Source organism: Oncorhynchus tshawytscha, linkage group LG15, assembly GCF_018296145.1.
Source record: "Oncorhynchus tshawytscha isolate Ot180627B linkage group LG15, Otsh_v2.0, whole genome shotgun sequence".
Taxonomy (NCBI): Eukaryota; Metazoa; Chordata; class Actinopteri; order Salmoniformes; family Salmonidae; genus Oncorhynchus; species Oncorhynchus tshawytscha.
In genome coordinates, this window is record NC_056443.1 from 39,527,099 (window position 1) to 39,550,065 (window position 22,967).

At 45.4% G+C, this 22,967-nt stretch overlaps 1 protein-coding gene across 3 annotated transcripts in view; it reads left to right on the forward strand.

Annotated features, from left to right (window-relative positions):
* The window catches only part of ctc1 (CTS telomere maintenance complex component 1), a 62,866-nt gene that overhangs the window by 31,383 nt on the left and 8,516 nt on the right, over window positions 1-22,967 (forward strand). For all 3 annotated transcript variants that reach the window (XM_042298580.1, XM_042298581.1, XM_042298582.1), the window contains 6 exons: window positions 547-889; window positions 8,365-8,479; window positions 8,564-9,119; window positions 13,435-13,524; window positions 15,262-15,399; window positions 17,857-17,903. In XM_042298580.1, coding sequence (XP_042154514.1) covers window positions 547-889; window positions 8,365-8,479; window positions 8,564-9,119; window positions 13,435-13,524; window positions 15,262-15,399; window positions 17,857-17,903 — 1,289 coding nt within the window. The remainder of the gene's footprint in view (window positions 1-546; window positions 890-8,364; window positions 8,480-8,563; window positions 9,120-13,434; window positions 13,525-15,261; window positions 15,400-17,856; window positions 17,904-22,967) is intronic.

Consider the following 22,967-nt stretch of genomic DNA (forward strand, 5'->3'; position numbering starts at 1 on the left):
AGGTTTTTGCATTCTTCATCAAACCATTTGTCATTGTTGTTCATTTTCTTAGGTTGTCTACTTGAACTGTTTAGGTTTGATAGAGAAGAGAGGTCAAATATCCTGTTTAGGTTTTCTACTGCCAAGTTTACATCTTCACTATGAAATGTTTTGATGTCTCATGAATGAGTATTGCTCTGTTCAAGTAGACTGTGATTTTGCTGTGATCTGATAGGGGTGTCAGTGGGCTGACTGTGAACGCTCTGAGAGACTCTGGGTTGAGGTCAGTGATAAAGTAGTCTACAGTACTATTGCCAAGAGATGAGCTATAGGTGGACCTACCATAGGAGTCCCCTCGAAGCCTACCATTGACTATGTACATACCCAGCATGCGACAGAGCTGCAGGAGTTGTGACCCGTTTTTGTTGGTTATGTTGACGTAGTTATGCCTTGGAGGGGCATATGAGGGAGGGAATGCTGTCACCTGCAGGCAGGTGTTTGTCCCCCTGTGTGCTAAGGTTGTCTGTCTCTCTGTCTTTCTCTCTCCTCTCTCTCTCTCTCTCCCAGTACTCTGTGAGTTCTCCAGTGTGTGAGTACGTGTCGGTGTCAGACTGTGTGTGTGTGATGGAGAAAGAGTGCTGGTCGTCTCTGTCTCTCTCCTCTCTCCTCCCAGCCTGTGGTAGTTCCCTGACTCAGGCTGAGCTGAACCCATCTATAGCCTGGTCCGTAGGCCTCTCTCTGGGGCAGGACATTCAGCCCCGACCCCTACTGCTGGTCGGAGTGTTGGAGCTCCCTGGAACACACACACTCCGCCTGAGAGACCAGACCGGCGCCGTGACCTGTGTTGCCGTGGAGACTGGCGATGATGACTCGGGTGGTCAGAGAGCTGCCAACAACACTGCTTGGATAGGTGAGGTGTGTGTGTGTGTGTCTGTGCTCATAATCAAATGTTATTGGTCACATACACATATTTAGCAGATGTTATAACGGGTGTAGCTAAATGCTTGTGTTCCAACAGTGCAGTAGTATTCAATTCACAACAAAACACACATCTAAAAGTGAAAGAATGGAATTAAGAAATATCTATAAATATATTATTATATTTATATTATTATATGTTCTCCCTCTATCTCTCTGTTCTATCTCTCTATCCACAACCATTTAAAGGTTTGGGGTCTGAAATGAAAAGCACATTTTTTTGATTTTTTAAAAATCATTAAATTGATCAGAAATACAGCGTAGACATTGTTAATGTTGTAAATCACTATTGTAGCTGGAAACGGCTGATCTTTAATGGAATATCTACATCTACATCATCCACCTACAGTGGGGTGAACAAGTATTTATTCAGCCACCAATCGTGCAAGTTCTCCCACTTAAAAAGATGAGAGAGGCCTGTAATTTCCATCATAGGTACACTTCAACTATGACAGACAAAATGAGAGAAAAAATCCAGAAAATCACATTGTAGGATTTTTAATGAATTTATTTGCAAGTTATGGTGGAAAATAAGTATTTGGTCACCTACAAACAAGCAAGATTTCTGGCTCTCACAGACCTGTAACTTCTTCTTTAAGAGGCTCCTCTGTCCTCCACTCGTTACCTGTATTAATGGCACCTGTTTGAACTTCTTATCAGTATAAAAGACACCAGTCCACAACCTCAAACAGTCACACTCCAAACTCCACTATGGACAAGACGCAGAAAAATGAAAAGATGCTGGAGGAGTGAACTGTGAAGCCTGGTGGAGGCGATGTGATGGTCTGGGGGTGCTTTGGTGCTGGTAAAGTGGGAGATTTGTACCGGGTCAAAGGGATCTTGAAGAAGGAAGGAAGGATATCACTCCATTTTGCAACACCATGCCATACCCTGTGGACACCGCTTAATTATGAGCCAATTTCCTCCTACAACAGGACAATGACCCAAAGCACAGCTCCAAGCTATATAATGTAGGGAGCCAGCAGTCAGCTGGTAGTGGAATGGCCAGCACAGTCACCAGATCTCAACCCTATTGAGCTGTTGTGGGAGCAGTTTGGCCGTATGGTACATAAGAAGTGCCCATCAGGAGGTGCTTCAGGAAGCATGGGGTGAAATCTCTTCAGATCACCTCAACAAATTGACAACTAGAACGCCAAAGGTCTGCAAGGCTGTAATTGCTGCAAATGGAGGATTCTTTGACGAAAACAAAGTTTGAAGGACACAATTATTATTTCAATTAAAAATCATTATTTATAACCTTGTTAACATCTTGACTATATTTCCTATTCATTTTGCAACTCATTGCATCTATGTTTTCATGGAAAACAAGGACATTTCTAAGTGATGCCAAACTGTTGAACGTAATGTAAATATTAGATCAAGCAATGTCAGCGTGGCTTTGGCTAAAATACAGTAGAATAGAATACAGTAGAATAGAATACAGTAGAATAGAATACAGTATATACAGTAGAATAGAACAGTAGAATACAGTAGAATACAGTAGAATAGAATACAGTATATACAGTAGAATAGAATACAGTATATACAGTAGAATAGAATACAGTATATACAGTAGAATAGAATACAGTACCAGTCAAAAGTCTGGACTCCTGGACTCCTCCTTTTTTTAAAAATAGTTTTTCTTTATTTTTACTATTTTCTACATTGTAGAATAATAGTGAAGACATCAAAACCTCTGTATTGACTGACCTTCAGCTCTTAAAGTAATGATGGGCTGTCATTTCTCTTTACTTATTTGATCTGTATTTGATCTGTTCTTGCCATAATGTGGACTTGGTCTTTTAGGGTTCTTCTTAATCTTCTGTATACCACACCTACCTGGTCACAACACAACTGATTGGCTCAAATGCATTAGGAAGGAAATAAATTCCACAAATTAACTTTAAACAAGGCACACCTGTTTAGTTGAAATTTATTCCAGGTGACTACCTCATGAAGCTGGTTGAGAGAATGCCAAGAGTGTGCAAAGCTGTCATCAAGGCAAAGGGTGGCTATTTGGGTGGCTTGTTCTCAGTGTGTGTGTTACTACATGATTCCATATGTGTTATTTCATAGTTTTGATGTCTTCACTAATATTCTACAATGTAGAAAATAGTAAAAAATAAAGATAAACCTTTGAATGAGAAGATGTGTCCAGACTATGTAAACATTATTTTAACATGATTAAAGTGACTAGTGTTCCATTATTAAAGTGACCAGTGATTCCATGTCTACAGGGCAGCAGCCTCTAAGGTGCAGGGTTGAGAGTGACTAGTGTTCCATTATTAAAGTGACTCGTGTTCCATTATTAAAGTGACCAGTGATTCCATGTCTATGTATATGGGGCAGCAGCCTCTAAGGTGCAGGGTTACGTAACCGGGTGGAAGCCGCCTAGTGATCGCTGTTTAACAGTCTGATGGATTTGACGTAGAAGCTGTTTTTCAGCTTTGATGCACCTGTACTGACCTCGCTTTCTGGATGATAGCGGGGTGAACAGGCAGGGGCTCGGGTGGTTGATGTCCTTGATGATCTTCTTGGCCTTCCTGTGGCATCAGGTGCTCTAGATGTCCTGAAGGGCAGGTAGTTTGCCCCCAGTGATGCGTTAATGCAGACCGCACCACCCTCTAGAGAGCCCTGCAGTTGCGGGCTGTGCAGTTGCCGTACCAGGTGGTGATAAAGCCTGACAGGATGTTCTCAGTAGTGCATCTGTAAAAGGTTGTGAGGGTTTTAGGTGACAAGCCAAATTTCTTCAGCCTCCTGAGGTTCTTCACCAGACTGTCTGACCATTTCAGTTTGTCAGTCGAGGAATTTGAAGCTTTTGACTATCTCCACTGCAGTCCTCTCGATGTGAATGGGGGTGTGATCCCTCTGTTGTTTCCTGAAGTGCACGATCAGCTCCTTCATTTTGGTTGATGTTGATTGAGAGGTTATTTTCCTTTGCACTCCTTCTCCCTCACCTCCTCCCTATAGGCCGTCTCGTCGTTGTTGGTAATCAAGCCTACCACTGTAGTGTCATCTGCAAACTTGATAATTGAGTTGGAGGCGTGCATGGCCACACAGTCATGGGTGGACAATGAGTACAGGAGGGGGCTGAGCACACACCCTTGTGGGGTCCTTCCCATCAGGAAGTCCAAATCCCAATTGCACAGGGCGGGGTTCAGCCCCAGGGATGAGCTTGGAGGGTACTATGGTGTTGAAGCCTGAGCTATAGTCAATGCACAGCATTCTTACATAGGTATTCCTCTTGTCCAGATGGGATAGGGCAGTGTGCAGTGGACCTATTGCCTCATCTATAGACCTATTGGGGCAGTAAGCTAATTGAAGTGGGTCTAGGGATAACGAGAGCCCACAGTCCTTGTTAACGGGCCGAGTCGGTGGCACTGTGTTATCCTCAAAGTGGGCGAAGAAGTTGTTTAGCTTGTCCGGGAGCAAGACGTCGGTGTCCGCGATGTAGCTGGTTTTACCTTTGTAATCCGTGATTGTCTGTAGACCCTGACACATACGTCTCGTGTCTGAGCTGATGAATTGCGACTCCACTTTGTCTCTGTAGTGTCATTTTGCCTGTTTCTTTGCCGAGAAAATAACTGCACTATTTGTGTTCTTCCAGTCACCTTTTAAATGCGGTGGTTCGCGCTTTCAGTTTTGCGCGAATGCTGCCATCCACAGTTTCTGAATTGGGTTGGTTTTAATAGTCACATTGGGAATAAGATGAACTCAGTCACGAGTCAGTATATAAGTCGATGTTATTCTTTGAGGCAACCTGGACCATGCGTGATCAAAACAATCTTGATGCATGGATTCCGATTGGTCAGACCAGCGTTTAAATAGACCTTAGCACGGGTACTTCCTGTTTGAGTTTCTGCCTATAGGAAGTGTCGTGGAAATTTTCCTCTATTTACCAAATCATGAGAGCAAACCACACACAAGTCAGAGTTAGTTATCAAAGTCCATCTTTAATTATATGAGCTCTATCACAACCCTGTGACTCTCAGATCAATTCAGTGTCTATCAATGAATTCTCTGAGAGCTCCCCACACATTGCAGCTGAGTTCCTATAATAGCAAAGAACACACATAGTCAGACAGCATAGACACAATAAATCGTTCAGCTTTGTCTCCTTACTCAAACCCAGAACCATAAACCAATCCTCCATATCAACAGGCATATATCAAATTGTCATTTAGATACAACCAACTCTAAATACAACCAATCCTGGACAAACTCATGGAGAGGATAGAATGATTCCAGACACTGCCATCCTCCTCTCCCCGATGGGAAAAGTAGGGAGTGACTGGCACACAGACACAGTGGAGCAAAAGATATGTTTACACATGATGACACCTTGACCTCTCCCCTCTCTGCGGCCCATGCAACTTAGTCTTGACATAGAACAGATAACTACCAATGGCCACCACTATAGTACAACAAAATACATTCTTATGAGAAATAACTCATCAGCATATGATGAACATAAAACATCTTATCTATGTTACCAACCAATTCTGATTATTCCCCAACAGAAGGGATGAGCAAAATGGAATCGTGATCTGATTTGCCGAAGGGGGGGCAGGGGAGGGCCTTGTAGGCTTCCTGGAAGTTGGAGTAGCAGTAGTCAAGTGTTTTACCAGCGCTACTACTGCCAATGTAGAACTTCTGTAGTACTTTCCTCAAATTTGCTTTGTTAAATTCCCCAGCTACAATAAATGCGGCCTCAGAATATGTGGTTTCCAGTTTGCATAAAGTCCAGTGTAGTTCCTTGAGGGCCGTCGTGGTATCGGCTTGAGGGGGGATGTACACGGCTGTGACAATAACCGAGGAGAATTCCCTATGGTCGGCATTTGATTGTGAGGAATTCTAGGTCAGGTGAACAAAAGGACTTGAGTTCCTGTATGTTGTTATGATCACACCAAGAGTAGTTAATCATGAAACATAGACCCCCGCCCTTCCTCTTCCCTGAGAGTTCTTTATTCCTGTCTGCCCGATGAACTGAGAACCCAGCTGGCTGTATGGACAAAGACAGCATATCTGAAGAGAGCCATGATTCCGTGAAACAGAGTAAGAGAGTAATATACATTAGCGAGTAATATACTCGGAAGCGGTGGATGGTGTGCCCTCCTCCTGAGTCAGAATACCTCTTCTCCCCCAGCGGCGTCTTGAAGCCTCTGGGATACGTTACAGTGCCCTGGGGGGTACGAACAAAGGAGCCAATTCGGGAAAGTCTTGGTTGTAATGCTGGTGATTTACCGCCGCTCTGATATGCAAAAGTTATTTGCGGCTGTATGTAATAACACACAAAAAAATGTTTTGGGTGATAATGTAAGAAATAACACTTAAGAAAATAGAAAATACTGCAAAGTTGTTTCGGAGCTAGAATCAGAGCAGCCATGTCTGTTGGCGCCATCTTGTTCTCAGTGTGTGTGTTGATGATGTTTACAATGTGTGTTTGGTGTGTGTTAATAATGTGTGTGTGTGTAATGTGTGTGTCTACAGGTTGCTTGGTGTGTGTTAACCTCTTGTGAGGTAGCTCCGAAATAGCTCCGTTTGTTCTTCACGTTTGGCTGAGAAATCGCCCGGAAATTGCAGTCACGAAAACGGCAAAAAATATTCCAAATTGGCTCCATATTATCAACAGAAACATGGCAAACGTTGTTTATAATCAATCCTCAAGGTGTTTTTCAAATATCTATTCGATAATATATCCATCGGGACAATTCCGTTTTTCAGTAGGACCGATTGGAGTAATGGCTACCTCTGTATTTTACGCGAGAGTCACCCTGGTAACCACTTGCGCAATGAAGAACGCCTACGGGTATTCTTCAACATAAATGCGTAAAACTACGTCACAATGCTGTAGACACCTTGGGGAATACGGAGAAAAAGTAATCTGGTTTAATAGGGAGTCATTGGAACGCAGGGCTTTCAAAACATGAGGCACTTCCAGATTGGATTTTTCTCAGGCTTTCGCCTGCAACATCAGTTCTGTTACACTCACACTCACTTTACAGTTTTGGAAACGTTAGAGTGCTTTCTATCCTAAGCTGTCAATTATATGCATATTCTAGCATCTGGTCCTGATAAAATACCCCGTTTACTACGGGAATGTTTTTTTGTCCAAAAATTAAAATATTGCCCCCTAGTCACAAAAGGTTCATAATTTGTGTGTGTGTGCATTTATAATGTGTGTGTGTAATGTGTGTGTCTACAGGTTGCTTGGTGTGTGTTAATAATGTGTGTGTGTAATGTGTGTGTCTACAGGTTGCTTGGTGTGTGTTAATAATGTGTGTGTGTAATGTGTGTGTCTACAGGTTGCTTGGTGTGTGTTAATAATGTGTGTGTGTAATGTGTGTGTCTACAGGTTGCTTGGTGTGTGTTAATAATGTGTGTGTGTAATGTGTGTGTCTACAGGTTGCTTGGTGTGTGTTAATAATGTGTGTGTGTAATGTGTGTGTCTACAGGTTGCTTGGTGTGTGTTAATAATGTGTGTGTGTGTAATGTGTGTGTCTACAGGTTGCTTGGTGTGTGTTAATAATGTGTGTGTGTAATGTGTGTGTCTACAGGTTGCTTGGTGTGTGTTAATAATGTGTGTGTGTAATGTGTGTGTCTACAGGTTGCTTGGTGTGTGTTAATAATGTGTGTGTGTAATGTGTGTGTCTACAGGTTGCTTGGTGTGTGTTAATAATGTGTGTGTGTAATGTGTGTGTCTACAGGTTGCTTGGTGTGTGTTAATAATGTGTGTGTGTAATGTGTGTGTCTACAGGTTGCTTGGTGTGTGTTAATAATGTGTGTGTGTAATGTGTGTGTCTACAGGTTGCTTGGTGTGTGTTAATAATGTGTGTGTGTAATGTGTGTGTCTACAGGTTGCTTGGTGTGTGTTAATAATGTGTGTGTGTAATGTGTGTGTCTACAGGTTGCTTGGTGTGTGTTAATAATGTGTGTGTGTAATGTGTGTGTCTACAGGTTGCTTGGTGTGTGTTAATAATGTGTGTGTGTAATGTGTGTGTCTACAGGTTGCTTGGTGTGTGTTAATAATGTGTGTGTGTAATGTGTGTGTCTACAGGTTGCTTGGTGTGTGTTAATAATGTGTGTGTGTAATGTGTGTGTCTACAGGTTGCTTGGTGTGTGTTAATAATGTGTGTGTGTAATGTGTGTGTCTACAGGTTGCTTGGTGTGTGTTAATAATGTGTGTGTGTAATGTGTGTGTCTACAGGTTGCTTGGTGTGTGTTAATAATGTGTGTGTGTAATGTGTGTGTCTACAGGTTGCTTGGTGTGTGTTAATAATGTGTGTGTGTAATGTGTGTGTCTACAGGTTGCTTGGTGTGTGTTAATAATGTGTGTGTGTAATGTGTGTGTCTACAGGTTGCTTGGTGTGTGTTAATAATGTGTGTGTGTAATGTGTGTGTCTACAGGTTGCTTGGTGTGTGTGCAGAGGTTCACCATGGTGATGGAGAGATTTGTCCAATCAGAGTTCCCTTCATACAGACACCTGGACCAGGACAGTTACATCACACACAAACACTGCAGGTACACACACACACACACACACACGTAATAAGTAATGTGTGTGTCTTTGTTATAATAGCGTGTGTGTGTGTGTGTGTGTTCCAGGGTGTACATCCAGCTGTGTCTGAACGACCTCCAGATTCTCAGCCCCTCTGCTGCCATGGCATCACTCCTCCTCAGAGAAAACATCAGAACGACACAGGGAGGAGAGAGGGTAGAGGGGGGAGAGAGGGAGGAGATGAGTGAGACAGAGAGAGAGAGGAGAGAGAAAGGGGGAGAAGAGAGGGAGGAGAGGAGAGATGATGTTTCTGAGAGGAAGAAGAGGAGCAGAGAAGAAGAGAGGATAGAGGAAAAGAAAGAGGAGAGAGAGGGAGGGGCCAAGAGAGCACGACAAAACCACACAGAGAACGAGACCTGCTCCCAACCAGGAGGAGGAGCCTCATTGCCAGGCGACCGGCCCTGTATCTCCGTGGTGATGTGTGTGGAAGGAAAGGAGGGCGTGGCCTGGCGGAACGAGGGGATTGCCTGTGAGGGAGAAGAGGCTGGGTTATCTCTGTGTTTCTCTGTGAGGGCTGATCTCATTGGTCAAATTCAGCGGTGGGGGCGGGACCCCAGGAACTGTCCATTACAGGAGAGAGAGACAGACGGACAGACCAGAACGGTGAGAGTATCCCCTCTCTTTCTCTCTCCTCTCTCTCTCTCTCTCTATCTGTCTGTTTCTGTCTCTCATTTCAATTCAAGGGTTTTTATTGGCATGGGAAACGTGTTAACATTGGCAAAGCAAGTCAAATAGATAAAAAACAAAGTGAAATAAACTATAAAAATGAACAGTAAACATTACACTCACAGAAGTTACAAAAGAATAAAGACATTTCAAATGTCACATTATGTCTATATACAGTGTTGTAACGATGTACAAATAGTTAAAGTACAAAAGGGAAAATAAATAAACATAAATATGGGTTGTATTTACAGTGGTGTTTGTTCTTCACTGGTTGACCTTTTCTCGTGGCAACAGGTCACAAATCTTGCTGCTGTGATGGCACACTGTGGTATTTCACCCAGTAGATATGGGAGTTTATCAAAATTGGATTTGTTTTCTAATTCTTTGTGGATCTGTGTAATCTGAGGGAAATATGTGTCTCTAATATGGTCATACATTGGGCAGGAGGTTAGGAAGTGCAGCTCAGTTTCCACCTCATTTTGTGGGCAGTGAGCACATAGCCTGTCTTCTCTTGAGAGCCATGTCTGCCTACAGCGGCCTTTCTCAATAGCAAGGCTTATCTTTTTGTTTTCTCATGATTTGGTTGGGTCTAATTGTGCTGCTGTCCTGGGGCTCTGTGGGGTGTGTTTGTGTTTGTGAACAGAGCCCCAGGACCAGCTTGCTTAGGGGACTCTTCTCCAGGACTCTGGGGTCTCTGGTTAATTAGCACTGTACCAGGGGACTCTTCTCCAGGTTCATCTCTCTGTAGGGTGTGTTTGCCATACAAGGGGATGGTCTGGTTAATATAGCACTGTACCAGGGGATGGTCTGGTTAATATGGTCTGGTTAATATAGCACTGTGCCAGGGGATGGTCTGGTTAATATAGCAGCACTGTGCCAGGGGATGGTCTGGTTAATATAGCACTGTGCCACTGTACCAGGGGGGGATGGTCTGATTAATATAGCACTGTACCAGGGGTGCCAGGGGATGGTCTGGTTAATATAGCACTGTACCAGGGGATGGTCTGGTTAATATAGTTAGGGGATAGTTAATATAGCACTGTGCCAGGGGATGGTCTGGTTAATATAGCACTGTGCCAGGGGATGGTCTGGTTAATATAGCACTGTGCCAGGGGATGGTCTGGTTAATATAGCACTGCCAGGGGATGGTCTGGTTAATATAGCACTGTGCCAGGGGATGGTCTGTTAATATAGTTAATATAGCACTGTACCAGGGGATGGTCTGGTTAATATAGCACTGTGCCAGGGGATGGTCTGGTTAATATAGCAGCACTGTGCCATGCCAGGGGATGGTCTGGTTAATATAGCACTGTGCCATGCCAGGGGATGGTCTGGTTAATATAGCACTGTACCAGGGGATGGTCTGGTTAATATAGCAGCACTGTAGCACCAGGTGATGGTCTGGTTAATATAGCACTGTGCCAGGGGATGGTCTGGTTAATATAGCACTGTACCAGGGGATGGTCTGGTTAATATAGCACTGTGTCAGGGGATGGTCTGGCACTTAATGGTCTGGTTAATATAGCACTGTACCAGGGGATGGTCTGGTTAATATAGCACTGTACCATGGGGATGGTCTGGTTAATATAGCACTGTGCCAGGGGATGGTCTGGTTAATATAGCACTGTGCCAGGGGATGGTCTGGTTAATATAGCACTGTACCAGGGGATGGTCTGGTTAATATAGCACTGTACCAGGGGATGGTCTGGTTAATATAGCACTACCAGGGGTGGCCACTGTGCCAGGGGATGGTCTGGTTAATATAGCACTGTACCAGGGGATGGTTAATATAGCACTTACCAGGGGATGGTCTGGAAGAGAAGGTTGCACTGTTTTGTAATAGCACTGTGCCATGCCAGGGGATGGTCTGGTTAATATAGCAAAAGTGTCTCTTGATTTTCCATAAGGAGCTTCATTTTGTGTTAATTTTCCTGTCTTATCAGTCTTTACTGGTTAATATAGCACACCAGGGTACTGTATGGTTTTAATGACCAGGGGATGGTCTGAACAGCAGGGGAGGGAGCAGGGGATGGTCTGGTTAATAAGGCCTCTGCCATTTGGGTGGTCTTTTTATAATAGTCAAACTGTAGGAGCTTCATTTTGTGACTCTCCTACCATTGTTGGGCTAAAGGGCACCTCTCCATTTGGGTGGGGTAAACTGTTCGACTCTCCTGCCATTTAAGCCTCTTGTCTTAACCCTAATCATCCTTCCAGGTAATTCCATCCAAAATCAGGTTTTGAGTTTTGATGGTTTTTAGTGTTGTAGAGGGTAGTATCCTGTATATGTCCTGGTGACATAGTGAAGGTTATGTTGTAGAGGGTAGTATCCTGTCTATGTCCTGGTGACATAGTGTTGTGGAGGGTAGTATACTGTATATGTCCTGGTGACATAGTGTTGTGGAGGGTAGTATCCTGTATATGTCCTGGTGACATAGTGAAGGTTATGTTGTAGAGGGTAGTATCCTGTATATGTCCTGGTGACATAGTGTTGTAGAGGGTAGTATCCTGTATATGTCCTGGTGACATAGTGAAGGGTAGTATCCTGTATATGTTGTAGAGGGTAGTATCCTGTATATGTCCTGGTGACATAGTGTTGTGGAGGGTAGTATCCTGTATATGTCCTGGTGACATAGTGTTGTAGAGGGTAGTATCCTGTCTATGTCCTGGTGACATAGTGTTGTAGAGGGTAGTATCCTGTATATGTCCTGGTGACATAGTGTTGTAGAGGTAGTATCCTGTATATGTCCTGGTGACATAGTGTTGTAGAGGGTAGTATCCTGTATATGTCCTGGTGACATAGTGTTGTGGAGGGTAGTATCCTGTATATGTCCTGGTGACATAGTGTTGTAGAGGGTAGTATCCTGTCTATGTCCTGGTGACATAGTGTTGTAGAGGGTAGTATGTATGTCCTGGTGACATAGTGAAGGTTATGTTGTGGAGGGTAGTATACTGTATATGTCCTGGTGACATAGTGAAGGTTATGTTGTGAGGGTAGTATACTGTATATGTCCTGGTGACATAGTGTTGTAGAGGGTAGTATACTGTATATGTCCTGGTGACATAGTGTTGTAGAGGGTAGTATCCTGTATATGTCCTGGTGACATAGTGTTGTAGAGGGTAGTATCCTGTATATGTCCTGGTGACATAGTGAAGGTTAGTGTTGTAGAGGGTAGTATCCTGTATATGTCCTGGTGACATAGTGTTGTAGAGGGTGTTGACATAGTGTTGTAGAGGGTAGTATCCTGTATATGTCCTGGTGACATAGTGTTGTAGAGGGTAGTATCCTGTATATGACCTGGTGACATAGTGTTGTAGAGGGTAGTATCCTGTATATGTTCCTGACAAAAAAATCCAAGTTTATCTAACTCTAAATCTATTTTTTCTATGAACATGCTGAAAAATGCAGGAGCTCAGCTGATCATGCCCTCTCTCTCGCTCTGTCTCCCTCTCTCCCTCTCACTCTTTCTCCCTCTCACTCTGTCTCCCTCTTGTGTCTTTCTCCCTCTCCCTCTGGTGTCTGTCTCCCTCTGGTGTATGTCTCCCTCTGGTGTCTGTCTCCCTCTGGTGTCTGTCTCCCTCTCTCCCTCTCACTCTGTCTCCCTCTCACTCTGTCTCCCTCTTGTGTCTTTCTCCCTCTCCCTCTGGTGTCTCCCTCCCTCTGGTGTATGTCTCCCTCTGGTGTCTGTCTCTCTCTCCCTCTCACTCTGTCTCCCTCTCACTCTGTCTCCCTCTCACTCTGTCTCCCTCTGGTGTCTGTCTCCCTCTGGTGTCTGTCTCCCTCTCTCCCTCTCACTCTGTCTCCCTCTCACTCTGTCTCCCTCTCACTCTGTCTCCCTCTCACTCTGTCTCCCTCTCACTCTGTCTCCCTCTGGTGTCTGTCTCCCTCTCTCCCTCTCACTCTGTCTCCCTCTCACTCTGTCTCCCTCTCACTCTGTCTCCCTCTCACTCTGTCTCCCTCTCACTCTGTCTCCCTCTCACTCTGTCTCCCTCTCACTCTGTCTCCCTCTGGTGTCTGTCTCCCTCTCTCCCTCTCACTCTGTCTCCCTCTCACTCTGTCTCCCTCTCACTCTGTCTCCCTCTCACTCTGTCTCCCTCTCACTCTGTCTCCCTCTTGTGTCTTTCTCCCTCTCCCTCTGGTGTCTCCCTCCCTCTGGTGTATGTCTCCCTCTGGTGTCTGTCTCCCTCTCGTTCTGTGTCTGTCTCCCTCTGGTGTCTGTCTCCCTCTCGCTCTGTTTCTGTCTCCCTTACTCAGGTAGAGCTGTTGTTTGTGAGGTCATCAGTACGCTGGTTTCCTCTGATCCAGGCTGGATCTTTCTACAGACTCATCGCTCCAAACACCCAGGTACTCTATCCCTCCCTCCATCCCTCTGTCTCCCTCCATCCCTCTCTCTCTGTCTGTCTCCTTCCATCCCTCTCTCTCTGTCTCTCTATCCCTCCCTCCATCCCTCCCTCCATCCCTCTGTCTCCTTCCATCCCTCTCTCTCTGTCTCTCTATCCCTCCCTCATTCCTCTCTCTGTCTCTATCCCTCCCTCCATCCTTCTCTCTCCATCCCTCCGTCGCTCTGTCTCCCTCCATCGCTCTGTCTCCCTCCTTCCACCTCCCTCGCCCTCCCTCCACCCCCTCACTCTGTCTCCCTCCCTCCATCCCCCTCGCTCTGTCTCCCTCTCTCCACCCCCCGCTCTGTCTCCCTCCCTCCACCCCCTCGCTCTGTCTCCCTCCCTCCACCCCCCGCTCTGTCTCCCTCCCTACACCCCCTCGCTCTGTCTCCCTCCCTCCATCCATCCCCCTCGCTCTGTCTCCATCCCCCTCGCTCACCCCCTCCATCCACCCCCTCGCCATGTCTCCCTCCCTCATCCCCTCGCCATGTCTCCCTCTCTCCATCCCCTCGCCATGTCTCCCTCCTCTCCATCCCCTCTCCTCTGTCTCCTCTCTCTCCATCCCCCTCTCTCTGTCTCCCTCCCTCCATCCCCCTCGCTCTGTCTCCCTCCATCCACCCCCTCGCTCTGTCTCCCTCCCTCTGTCCCCCCCCCTCTCTTTGTCTCCCTCCATCCCCCTCGCTCTGTCTCCCTCTCTCCATCCCCCTCGCCATATCTCTCCCTCTCTCCATCCCCCTCGCTCTGTCTCCCCTCCATCCCCCTCGCTCTGTCTCCCTCCATCTCCTCCCCCCTCGCTCTGTCTCCCTCTCTCCATCCCCCCGCTCTGTCTCCCTCCATCCCCCTCTCTGTCTCCCCCTCCACCCCCTCGCTCTGTCTCCCCTCTCCATCCCCCCTCTGTCTCTCTGTCTCCTCTCCCTCTGTCCCCTCTCTTTGTCTCCCTCCATTCCTCTCTCTCTGTCTCCCTCCATCCCCCTCTCTCTGTCCCCCTCCTCTGTCCCCTCTCCATGTCTCCCTCCATCCCTCTCCCTCTCTGTCTCCCTCCCTCTGTCCCCCTCTCTTGTCTCCCTCCATCCTCTCTCTCTGTCTCCCTCCATCCCCCTCTCTTGTCTCCCTCCCCATCCCCTCTCCTGTCTCCCTCCATCCCCTCTCTCTCTGTCTCCCTCCCTCTGTCCCCTCTCTCTGTCTCCCTCCATCCCTCTCTCTCTGTCTCCCCCATCCCCCCCTCTGTCCCTCCCCCTCTCTTTGTCTCCCTCCATCCCTCTGTCCCCTCTCTTTGTCTCCCTCCATCCCCTCTCTCTGTCTCCCTCCATCCCTCTCTCTCTGTCTCCCTCCCTCTGTCCTCCTCTCTCTGTCTCCCTCCATCCCTCTCTCTCTGTCTCCCTCCCTCTGTCCCCCTCTCTCTGTCTCCCTCCATCTCTCTCTTCTACAGGTTTTTGACTTCTCTGTCATACTGTGTTGGATCTTGTCCAGCCATCTTGTCTCAAGAGGACCACAATGGAAATAAGTCCCAGACTTTGTTGTGTGTTATCCTCCATTATTTAACTCCTGTGTATGTATGGCTTTTTCCAGTTTTATTTGTGGTAATTTCAAAATGGCCGAATTAATAAACTAGAAGACTTGGGTTGTTTTCTTTTGATCTAGTAAAGCTTTTTGTTACGTGGAGTGTTTTACTGCCTGATTGGCCTGTGTTCCTGTCACTCAGGATCCCAGTGTTCTGATTGGCTGTCGTGTTGCTGGGAGGAGTGGTGTAGTGCTCCATACGAACCCCTCCCTCCTTGTGCGCTCTGATTGGAGGATCCACACCTTGACCCACCCACTCCTGACCACGCCCTACTCCCAGGTGAGCCAGGCTGCGTTCAGCAGGACTCAGCGGTGCGCCACCTTTAATTAAAAAGAAAGTGCTTTGTGATTCCTTATGGTCACAAACATATTGATCAGGGCCAGGGCCCCCCCCCCAATGGTTACAGCCTGGTTGAGCTATTATTCCAAGAGATGAAAGCAACCCATTCTGATGAGTCCTTTCTGACATATAACCACCAAACATATAACCACCAAACTAGTCCTGTCTGAAAACTGTAGCCAGTAGTTACCCAAACTAGTCCTGTCTGAAATACTGTAGCCAGTAGTTACCCAAACTAGTCCTGTCTGAAATACTGTAGCCAGTAGTTACCCAAACTAGTCCTGTCTGAAATACTGTAGCCAGTAGTTACCCAAACTAGTCCTGTCTGAAATACTGTAGCCAGTAGTTACCCAGACTAGTCCTGTCTGAAATACTGTAGCCAGTAGTTACCCAAACTAGTCCTGTCTGAAATACTGTAGCCAGTAGTTACCCAGACTAGTCCTGTCTGAAAACTGTAGCCAGTAGTTACCCAAACTAGTCCTGTCTGAAATACTGTAGCCAGTAGTTACCCAAACTAGTCCTGTCTGAAATACTGTAGCCAGTAGTTACCCAAACTAGTCCTGTCTGAAATACTGTAGCCAGTAGTTACCCAAACTAGTCCTGTCTGAAATACTGTAGCCAGTAGTTACCCAAACTAGTCCTGTCTGAAATACTGTAGCCAGTAGTTACCCAAACTAGTCCTGTCTGAAATACTGTAGCCAGTAGTTACCCAAACTAGTCCTGTCTGAAATACTGTAGCCAGTAGTTACCCAAACTAGTCCTGTCTGAAATACTGTAGCCAGTAGTTACCCAAACTAGTCCTGTCTGAAATACTGTAGCCAGTAGTTACCCAAACTAGTCCTGTCTGAAATACTGTAGCCAGTAGTTACCCAAACTAGTCCTGTCTGAAAACTGTAGCCAGTAGTTACCCAGACTAGTCCTGTCTGAAATACTGTAGCTAATAGTTACCCAGACTAGTCCTGTCTGAAATACTGTAGACATGTAGTTACCCAGACTAGTCCTGTCTGAAATACTGTAGCCAGTAGTTACCCAGACTAGTCCTTTCTGAAATACTGTAGCCAGTAGTTACCCAGACTAGTCCTTTCTGAAATACTGTAGCCAGTAGTTACCCAGACTAGTCCTGTCTTAAATACTGTAGCCAGTAGTTACCCAAACTAGTCCTGTCTGAAATACTGTAGCCAGTAGTTACCCAAACTAGTCCTGTCTGAAAACTGTAGCCAGTAGTTACCCAGACTAGTCCTGTCTGAAATACTGTAGCTAATAGTTACCCAGACTAGTCCTGTCTGAAATACTGTAGACATGTAGTTACCCAGACTAGTCCTGTCTGAAATACTGTAGCCAGTAGTTACCCAGACTAGTCCTTTCTGAAATACTGTAGCCAGTAGTTACCCAGACTAGTCCTGTCTGAAATACTGTAGCCAGTAGTTACCCAGACTAGTCCTTTCTGAAATACTGTAGCCAGTAGTTACCCAGACTAGTCCTGTCTTAAATACTGTAGCCAGTAGTTACCCAAACTAGTCCTGTCTGAAATACTGTAGCCAGTAGTTACCCAAACTAGTCCTGTCTGAAATACTGTAGCCAGTAGTTACCCAAACTAGTCCTGTCTGAAATACTGTAGCCAATAGTTACCCAGACTAGTCCTGTCTGAAATACTGTAGCCAGTAGTTACCCAGACTAGTCCTATCTGAAATCTGTAGCCAATAGTTACCCAGACTAGTCCTGTCTGAAATACTTTATACATGTTACCAGTAGTTACCAAACTAGTAGAACCCTGTCTGTGCCTGATCAGGCCACACCCCACACACCCAGGCCACACCCACCAAACATGAATGTACCTCTTGGTCTGTTGAAGAATGTTGTGCACCGTTTTGGGGAAACGTGTTCTTCAGTGCAAACCGTCACGCAACGTAGGAAAAATGTTCAATGAACACACCCCAGCCTTGAAGTTATCACTAACTGTAATACCTGACCTCTACACCCTGACCTCTCTCTCCTCCAGTTAAACCCTGACCCCTAAACCCTGACCACTCTCTCCTCCAGTTAACCCCTGACCTCTACACCCTGACCTCTCTCTCCTCCAGTTAACCCCTGACCTCTAAACTCTGACCTCTCTCTCCTTCAGTTATCCCCTGACCTCTCTCCTCCAGCTAAACCCTGACCTCTAAACCCGGACCTATAAACCCTGACCTCTCTCTTCTCCAGTTAACCCCTGACCTCTCTCTCCTCCAGTTAACCCCTGACCTCTCTCTCCTCCAGTTAAACCCTGACCTCAACCCTGACCTCTCTCTCCTCCAGTTAACCCCAGACCTCTCTCTCCTCCAGTTAAACCCTGACCTCTAAACCCTGACCTCTCTCCAGTTAAACTCTGACCTCTAACCCCTGACCTCTCTCCTCCAGTTTGTTTCTCAGAAGGTCATGTCTGTGGCTGAGGTCCTAGACTGCAGGTAAGAAAACACATCTACACATTCAAATCAGATGTTATTGGCTACATGGTTAGCTGATGTTATTGGCTACATGGTTAGCAGATGTTATTGGTCACATGGTTAGCTGATGTATTGGCTACACATGGTTAGCTGATGATATTGGCTACATGGTTAGCAGATGTTATTGGCTACACATGGTTAGCTGATGTTATTGGCTACATGGTTAGCTGATGTTATTGGCTACATGGTTAGCTGGTGTTATTGGTCACATGGTTAGCTGGTGTTATTGGTCACATGGTTAGCTGATGTTATTGGTCACATGGTTAGCTGGTGTTATTGGTCACATGGTTAGCTGATGTTATTGGCTACATGGTTAGCTGATGTTATTGGCTACATGGTTAGCTGATGTTATTGGCTACATGGTTAGCTGATGTTATTGGCTACACATGGTTAGCTGATGTTATTGGCTACATGGTTAGCTGATGTTATTGGCTACACATGGTTAGCTGATGTTATTGGCTACATGGTTAGCTGGTGTTATTGGTCACATGGTTAGCTGGTGTTATTGGTCACATGGTTAGCTGGTGTTATTGGCTACATGGTTAGCTGGTGTTATTGGCTACATGGTTAGCTGGTGTTATTGGTCACATGGTTAGCTGATGTTATTGGTCACATGGTTAGCTGATGTTATTGGCTACATGGTTAGCAGATGTTATTGGTTACATGGTTAGCAGAAGTTATTGGCTACATGGTTAGCAGATGGTTAGCAGATGTTATTGGCTATATGGTTAGCAGATGTTATTGGCTACACATGGTTAGCTGATGTTATTGGCTACACATGGTTAGCTGATGTTATTGGCTACACATGGTTAGCTGATGTTATTGGCTACACATGGTTAGCTGATGTTATTGGTTACATGGTTAGCAGAAGTTATTGGCTACATGGTTAGCAGATGTTATTGGCTACATGGTTAGCAGATGTTATTGGCTACATGGTTAGCAGATGTTATTGGCTACATGGTTAGCAGATGTTATTGGCTACACATGGTTAGCAGATGTTATTGGCTACATGGTTAGCAGATGTTATTGGCTATATGGTTAGCAGATGTTATTGGCTACATGGTTAGCAGATGTTATTGGCTACATGGTTAGCAGATGTTATTGGCTACATGGTTAGCAGATGTCATTGGTCACATGGTTAGCTGGTGTTATTGGTCACATGGTTAGCAGATGTTATTGGCTACATGGTTAGCAGAAGTTATTGGCTATATGGTTAGCAGAAGTTATTGGCTATATGGTTAGCAGATGTTATTGGCTACACATGGTTAGCAGATGTTATTGGTCACATGGTTAGCAGATGTTATTGGTCACATGGTTAGCAGATGTTATTGGCTACATGGTTAGCTGATGTTATTGGCTACATGGTTAGCTGATGTTATTGGCTACATGGTTAGCTGATGTTATTGGCTACATGGTTAGCTGATGTTATTGGATGGTTAGCTGGTGTTATTGGCCACATGGTTAGCTGATGTTATTGGTCACATGGTTAGCTGATGTTATTGGCTACATGGTTAGCTGATGTTATTGGTTACATGGTTAGCAGAGGTTATTGGCTACATGGTTAGCAGATGTTATTGGCTACATGGTTAGCAGTGCTATTGGCTACATGGTTAGCAGATGTTATTGGCTACACATGGTTAGCAGATGTTATTGGCTATATGGTTAGCAGATGTTATTGGCTACACATGGTTAGCTGATGTTATTGGCTACACATGGTTAGCTGATGTTATTGGTTACATGGTTAGCAGATGTTATTGGTTACATGGTTAGCAGATGTTATTGGCTACGGTTAGCAGATGTTATTGGCTACACGGTTAGCAGATGTTATTGGCTACATGGTTAGCAGATGTTATTGGCTACATGGTTAGCAGATGTTATTGGCTATATGGTTAGCAGATGTTATTGGCTACATGGTTAGCAGATGTTATTGGCTACATGGTTAGCAGATGTTATTGGCTACATGGTTAGCAGATGTTATTGGCTACACATGGTTAGCTGATGTTATTGGTTACATGGTTAGCAGATGTTATTGGCTACACGGTTGCAGTTATTGGCATGGTTAGCAGATGTTATTGGCTACACATGGTTATTGGTCACATGGTTAGAGATGTTATTGGTCACATGGTTAGCAGATGTTATTGGCTACATGGTTAGCTGATGTTATTGGCTACATGGTTAGCTGATGTTATTGGCTACATGGTTAGCTGATGTTATTGGCTACATGGTTAGCTGGTGTTATTGGTCACATGGTTAGCTGATGTTATTGGTCACATGGTTAGCTGATGTTATTGGCTACATGGTTAGCTGATGTTATTGGTTACATGGTTAGCAGAGGTTATTGGCTACATGGTTAGCAGATGTTATTGGCTACATGGTTAGCAGATGCTATTGGCTACATGGTTAGCAGATGTTATTGGCTACACATGGTTAGCAGATGTTATTGGCTATATGGTTAGCAGATGTTATTGGCTACACATGGTTAGCTGATGTTATTGGCTACACATGGTTAGCTGATGTTATTGGTTACATGGTTAGCAGATGTTATTGGTTACATGGTTAGCAGAAGTTATTGGCTACATGGTTAGCAGATGTTATTGGCTACACGGTTAGCAGATGTTATTGGCTACATGGTTAGCAGATGTTATTGGCTACATGGTTAGCAGATGTTATTGGCTATATGGTTAGCAGATGTTATTGGCTACATGGTTAGCAGATGTTATTAGCTACATGGTTAGCAGATGTTATTGGCTACATGGTTAGCAGATGTTATTGGCTACACATGGTTAGCTGATGTTATTGGTTACATGGTTAGCAGATGTTATTGGCTACACACGGTTAGCAGATGTTATTGGCTACACATGGTTAGCAGATGTTATTGGCTACACATGGTTAGCAGATGTTATTGTGAGTGTAGTGAAATGCTTGTGCTTTCTGTTCCGACAGTGCAGTGATATCTAACAATTCCCCAACAACTACCTAATACACACAAATCTAAAGGGCTGAATGAGAATATGTACATATAAATATATGAATGAGCGATGGCCGAGCGGCATAGGCAAGATGGTATAGAGTACAGTATATACATGTGATATGAGTAATGTAAGATATGTAAACAGTATTAAAATGGCATTGTTTAATGTGACTAGTGATCCATTTATTAAAGTGGCCAGGGATATGAGTCTCTATGTAGGCAGCAGCCTCTCAATGTTAGTGGTGGCTGTTTAACAGTCTGATGGCCTTGAGATAAAAGCTGTTTTTCAGTCTCTCGGTCCCAGCTTTGATGCATCTGTACTGACCTCACCTTCTGGATGATAGTGGGGCGCTGTTGCCCCTTCTTCACCACGCTGTCTGTGTGGGTGGACCAATTCAGTTTGTCCGTGATGTGTACGCCGAGGAACTTAACTTTCCACCTTCTCCACTACTGTGCTGTCGATGTGGTTGCTCCCTCTACTGTTTCCTGAAGTCCACGATCATCTCCTTTGTTTTGTTGACGCTGAGTGAGAGGTTGTTTTCCTGACACCACACTCCGAGTGCCTCACATGAAGCAATTTCCGGTCTGATCATCAACAAAAAGTCTTGCTTTCCACACGATAACAAACTTCTATATTCACACTAAAATCAAACACTAATGTTCTGAACTACATTTTGATTGGACGACAGTAGAACAGAGCGGCCCTCACCTCCTCCCTGTAGGCCGTCTCGCCGTTGTTGGTCATCAAGCCCACTACTGTTGTGTCGTCTGCAAACTTGATGATTGAGTCGGAGGAGTGCATGGCCACACAGTCATGGGTGAACAGGAGGGGGCTGAGCACGCACCCTTGTGGGGCCCCAGTGTTGAGGGTCAGCAAAATGGAGATGTTGTTTCCTACCGTCACCACCTGGGGGTGGCCCGTCAGGAAGTCCAGGACCCAACTACACAGGGCGGGGTTGAGTCCCAAGGCCTCCAGTTTAATGTCGAGTTTGGAGGGTACTATGGTGTTGAATTCTGAGATGTTGTTAATGAACAGCATTCTTACATAGGTATTCCTCTTGTCCAGATGGGGTAGGGCAGTGTGATGGCGATTGCGTCGTCTGTGGACCTGTTGGGGCGGTATGCAAACTGAAGTGGGTCTAGGGTGTCAGGTAAGGTGGAGGTGATATGATCCTTGACTAGCCTCTCAAAGCACTTCATGATGACAGAAGTGAGTGCTACGGGGCGGTAGTCATTTAGTTTAGTTACCTTTGCCTTCTTGGGTACAGGAACAATGGTGGCCATCTTGAAGCATGTGGGGACAACAGACTGGGAGAGATTGAATATGTCTGGAAACACACCAACCAGCTGGTCTGCGCATGCTCTGAGGACGCAGCTATGGAGATGCCATCTGGGCCAGCAGCCTTGCGAGGGTTAACATGTTTAAATGTTTCACTCACGTCGGCCACTGAGAAGGGTGGGGGGTGGCAGTCCTTGTTAATGGGCCGCGACGGTGCCACTGTTTTATCCTCGAAGCGGGAAAAGAAGGTGTTTAGTTTGTCTGGAAGCGTGACGCCGGTGTCCATGATGTGGCGGTTTTTGTATTCCTTGATTTCCTGTAGACCCTGCCACATACGTCTCGTGTCTGAGCCGTTGAATTACGACTCCACCTTGTCCCTGTACTGGAATTTCTCTTGTTCGATTGCTTTGCGGAGGGAATAACTACACTGTTTATATTCAGCCATATTTCCAGATCTCTTTCCATGGTTAAATGCGGTGGATCGTGCTTTCAGTTTTGCGCGAATGTAGCTATCCATGCGTGGTTTCTGGTTAGGGTAGGTTTTAATAGTCACAACATCTCCTATGCTCTTCTTTATAAACACACTCAATGAGTGCGTATAAGTCTATGTTGTTCTCTGAGGCCGACTGGAACATATTCCTGTCCGCGTGATCAAAACAATCTTGAAGCGTGGCTTCCGATTGGTCGGACCAGCGTTGAATGGTTCTTGTCACTGGTACATCCTGTTCGAGTTTCTGCCTATAGGACGGTAGGAGCAAGATGGAGTCGCGGTCGG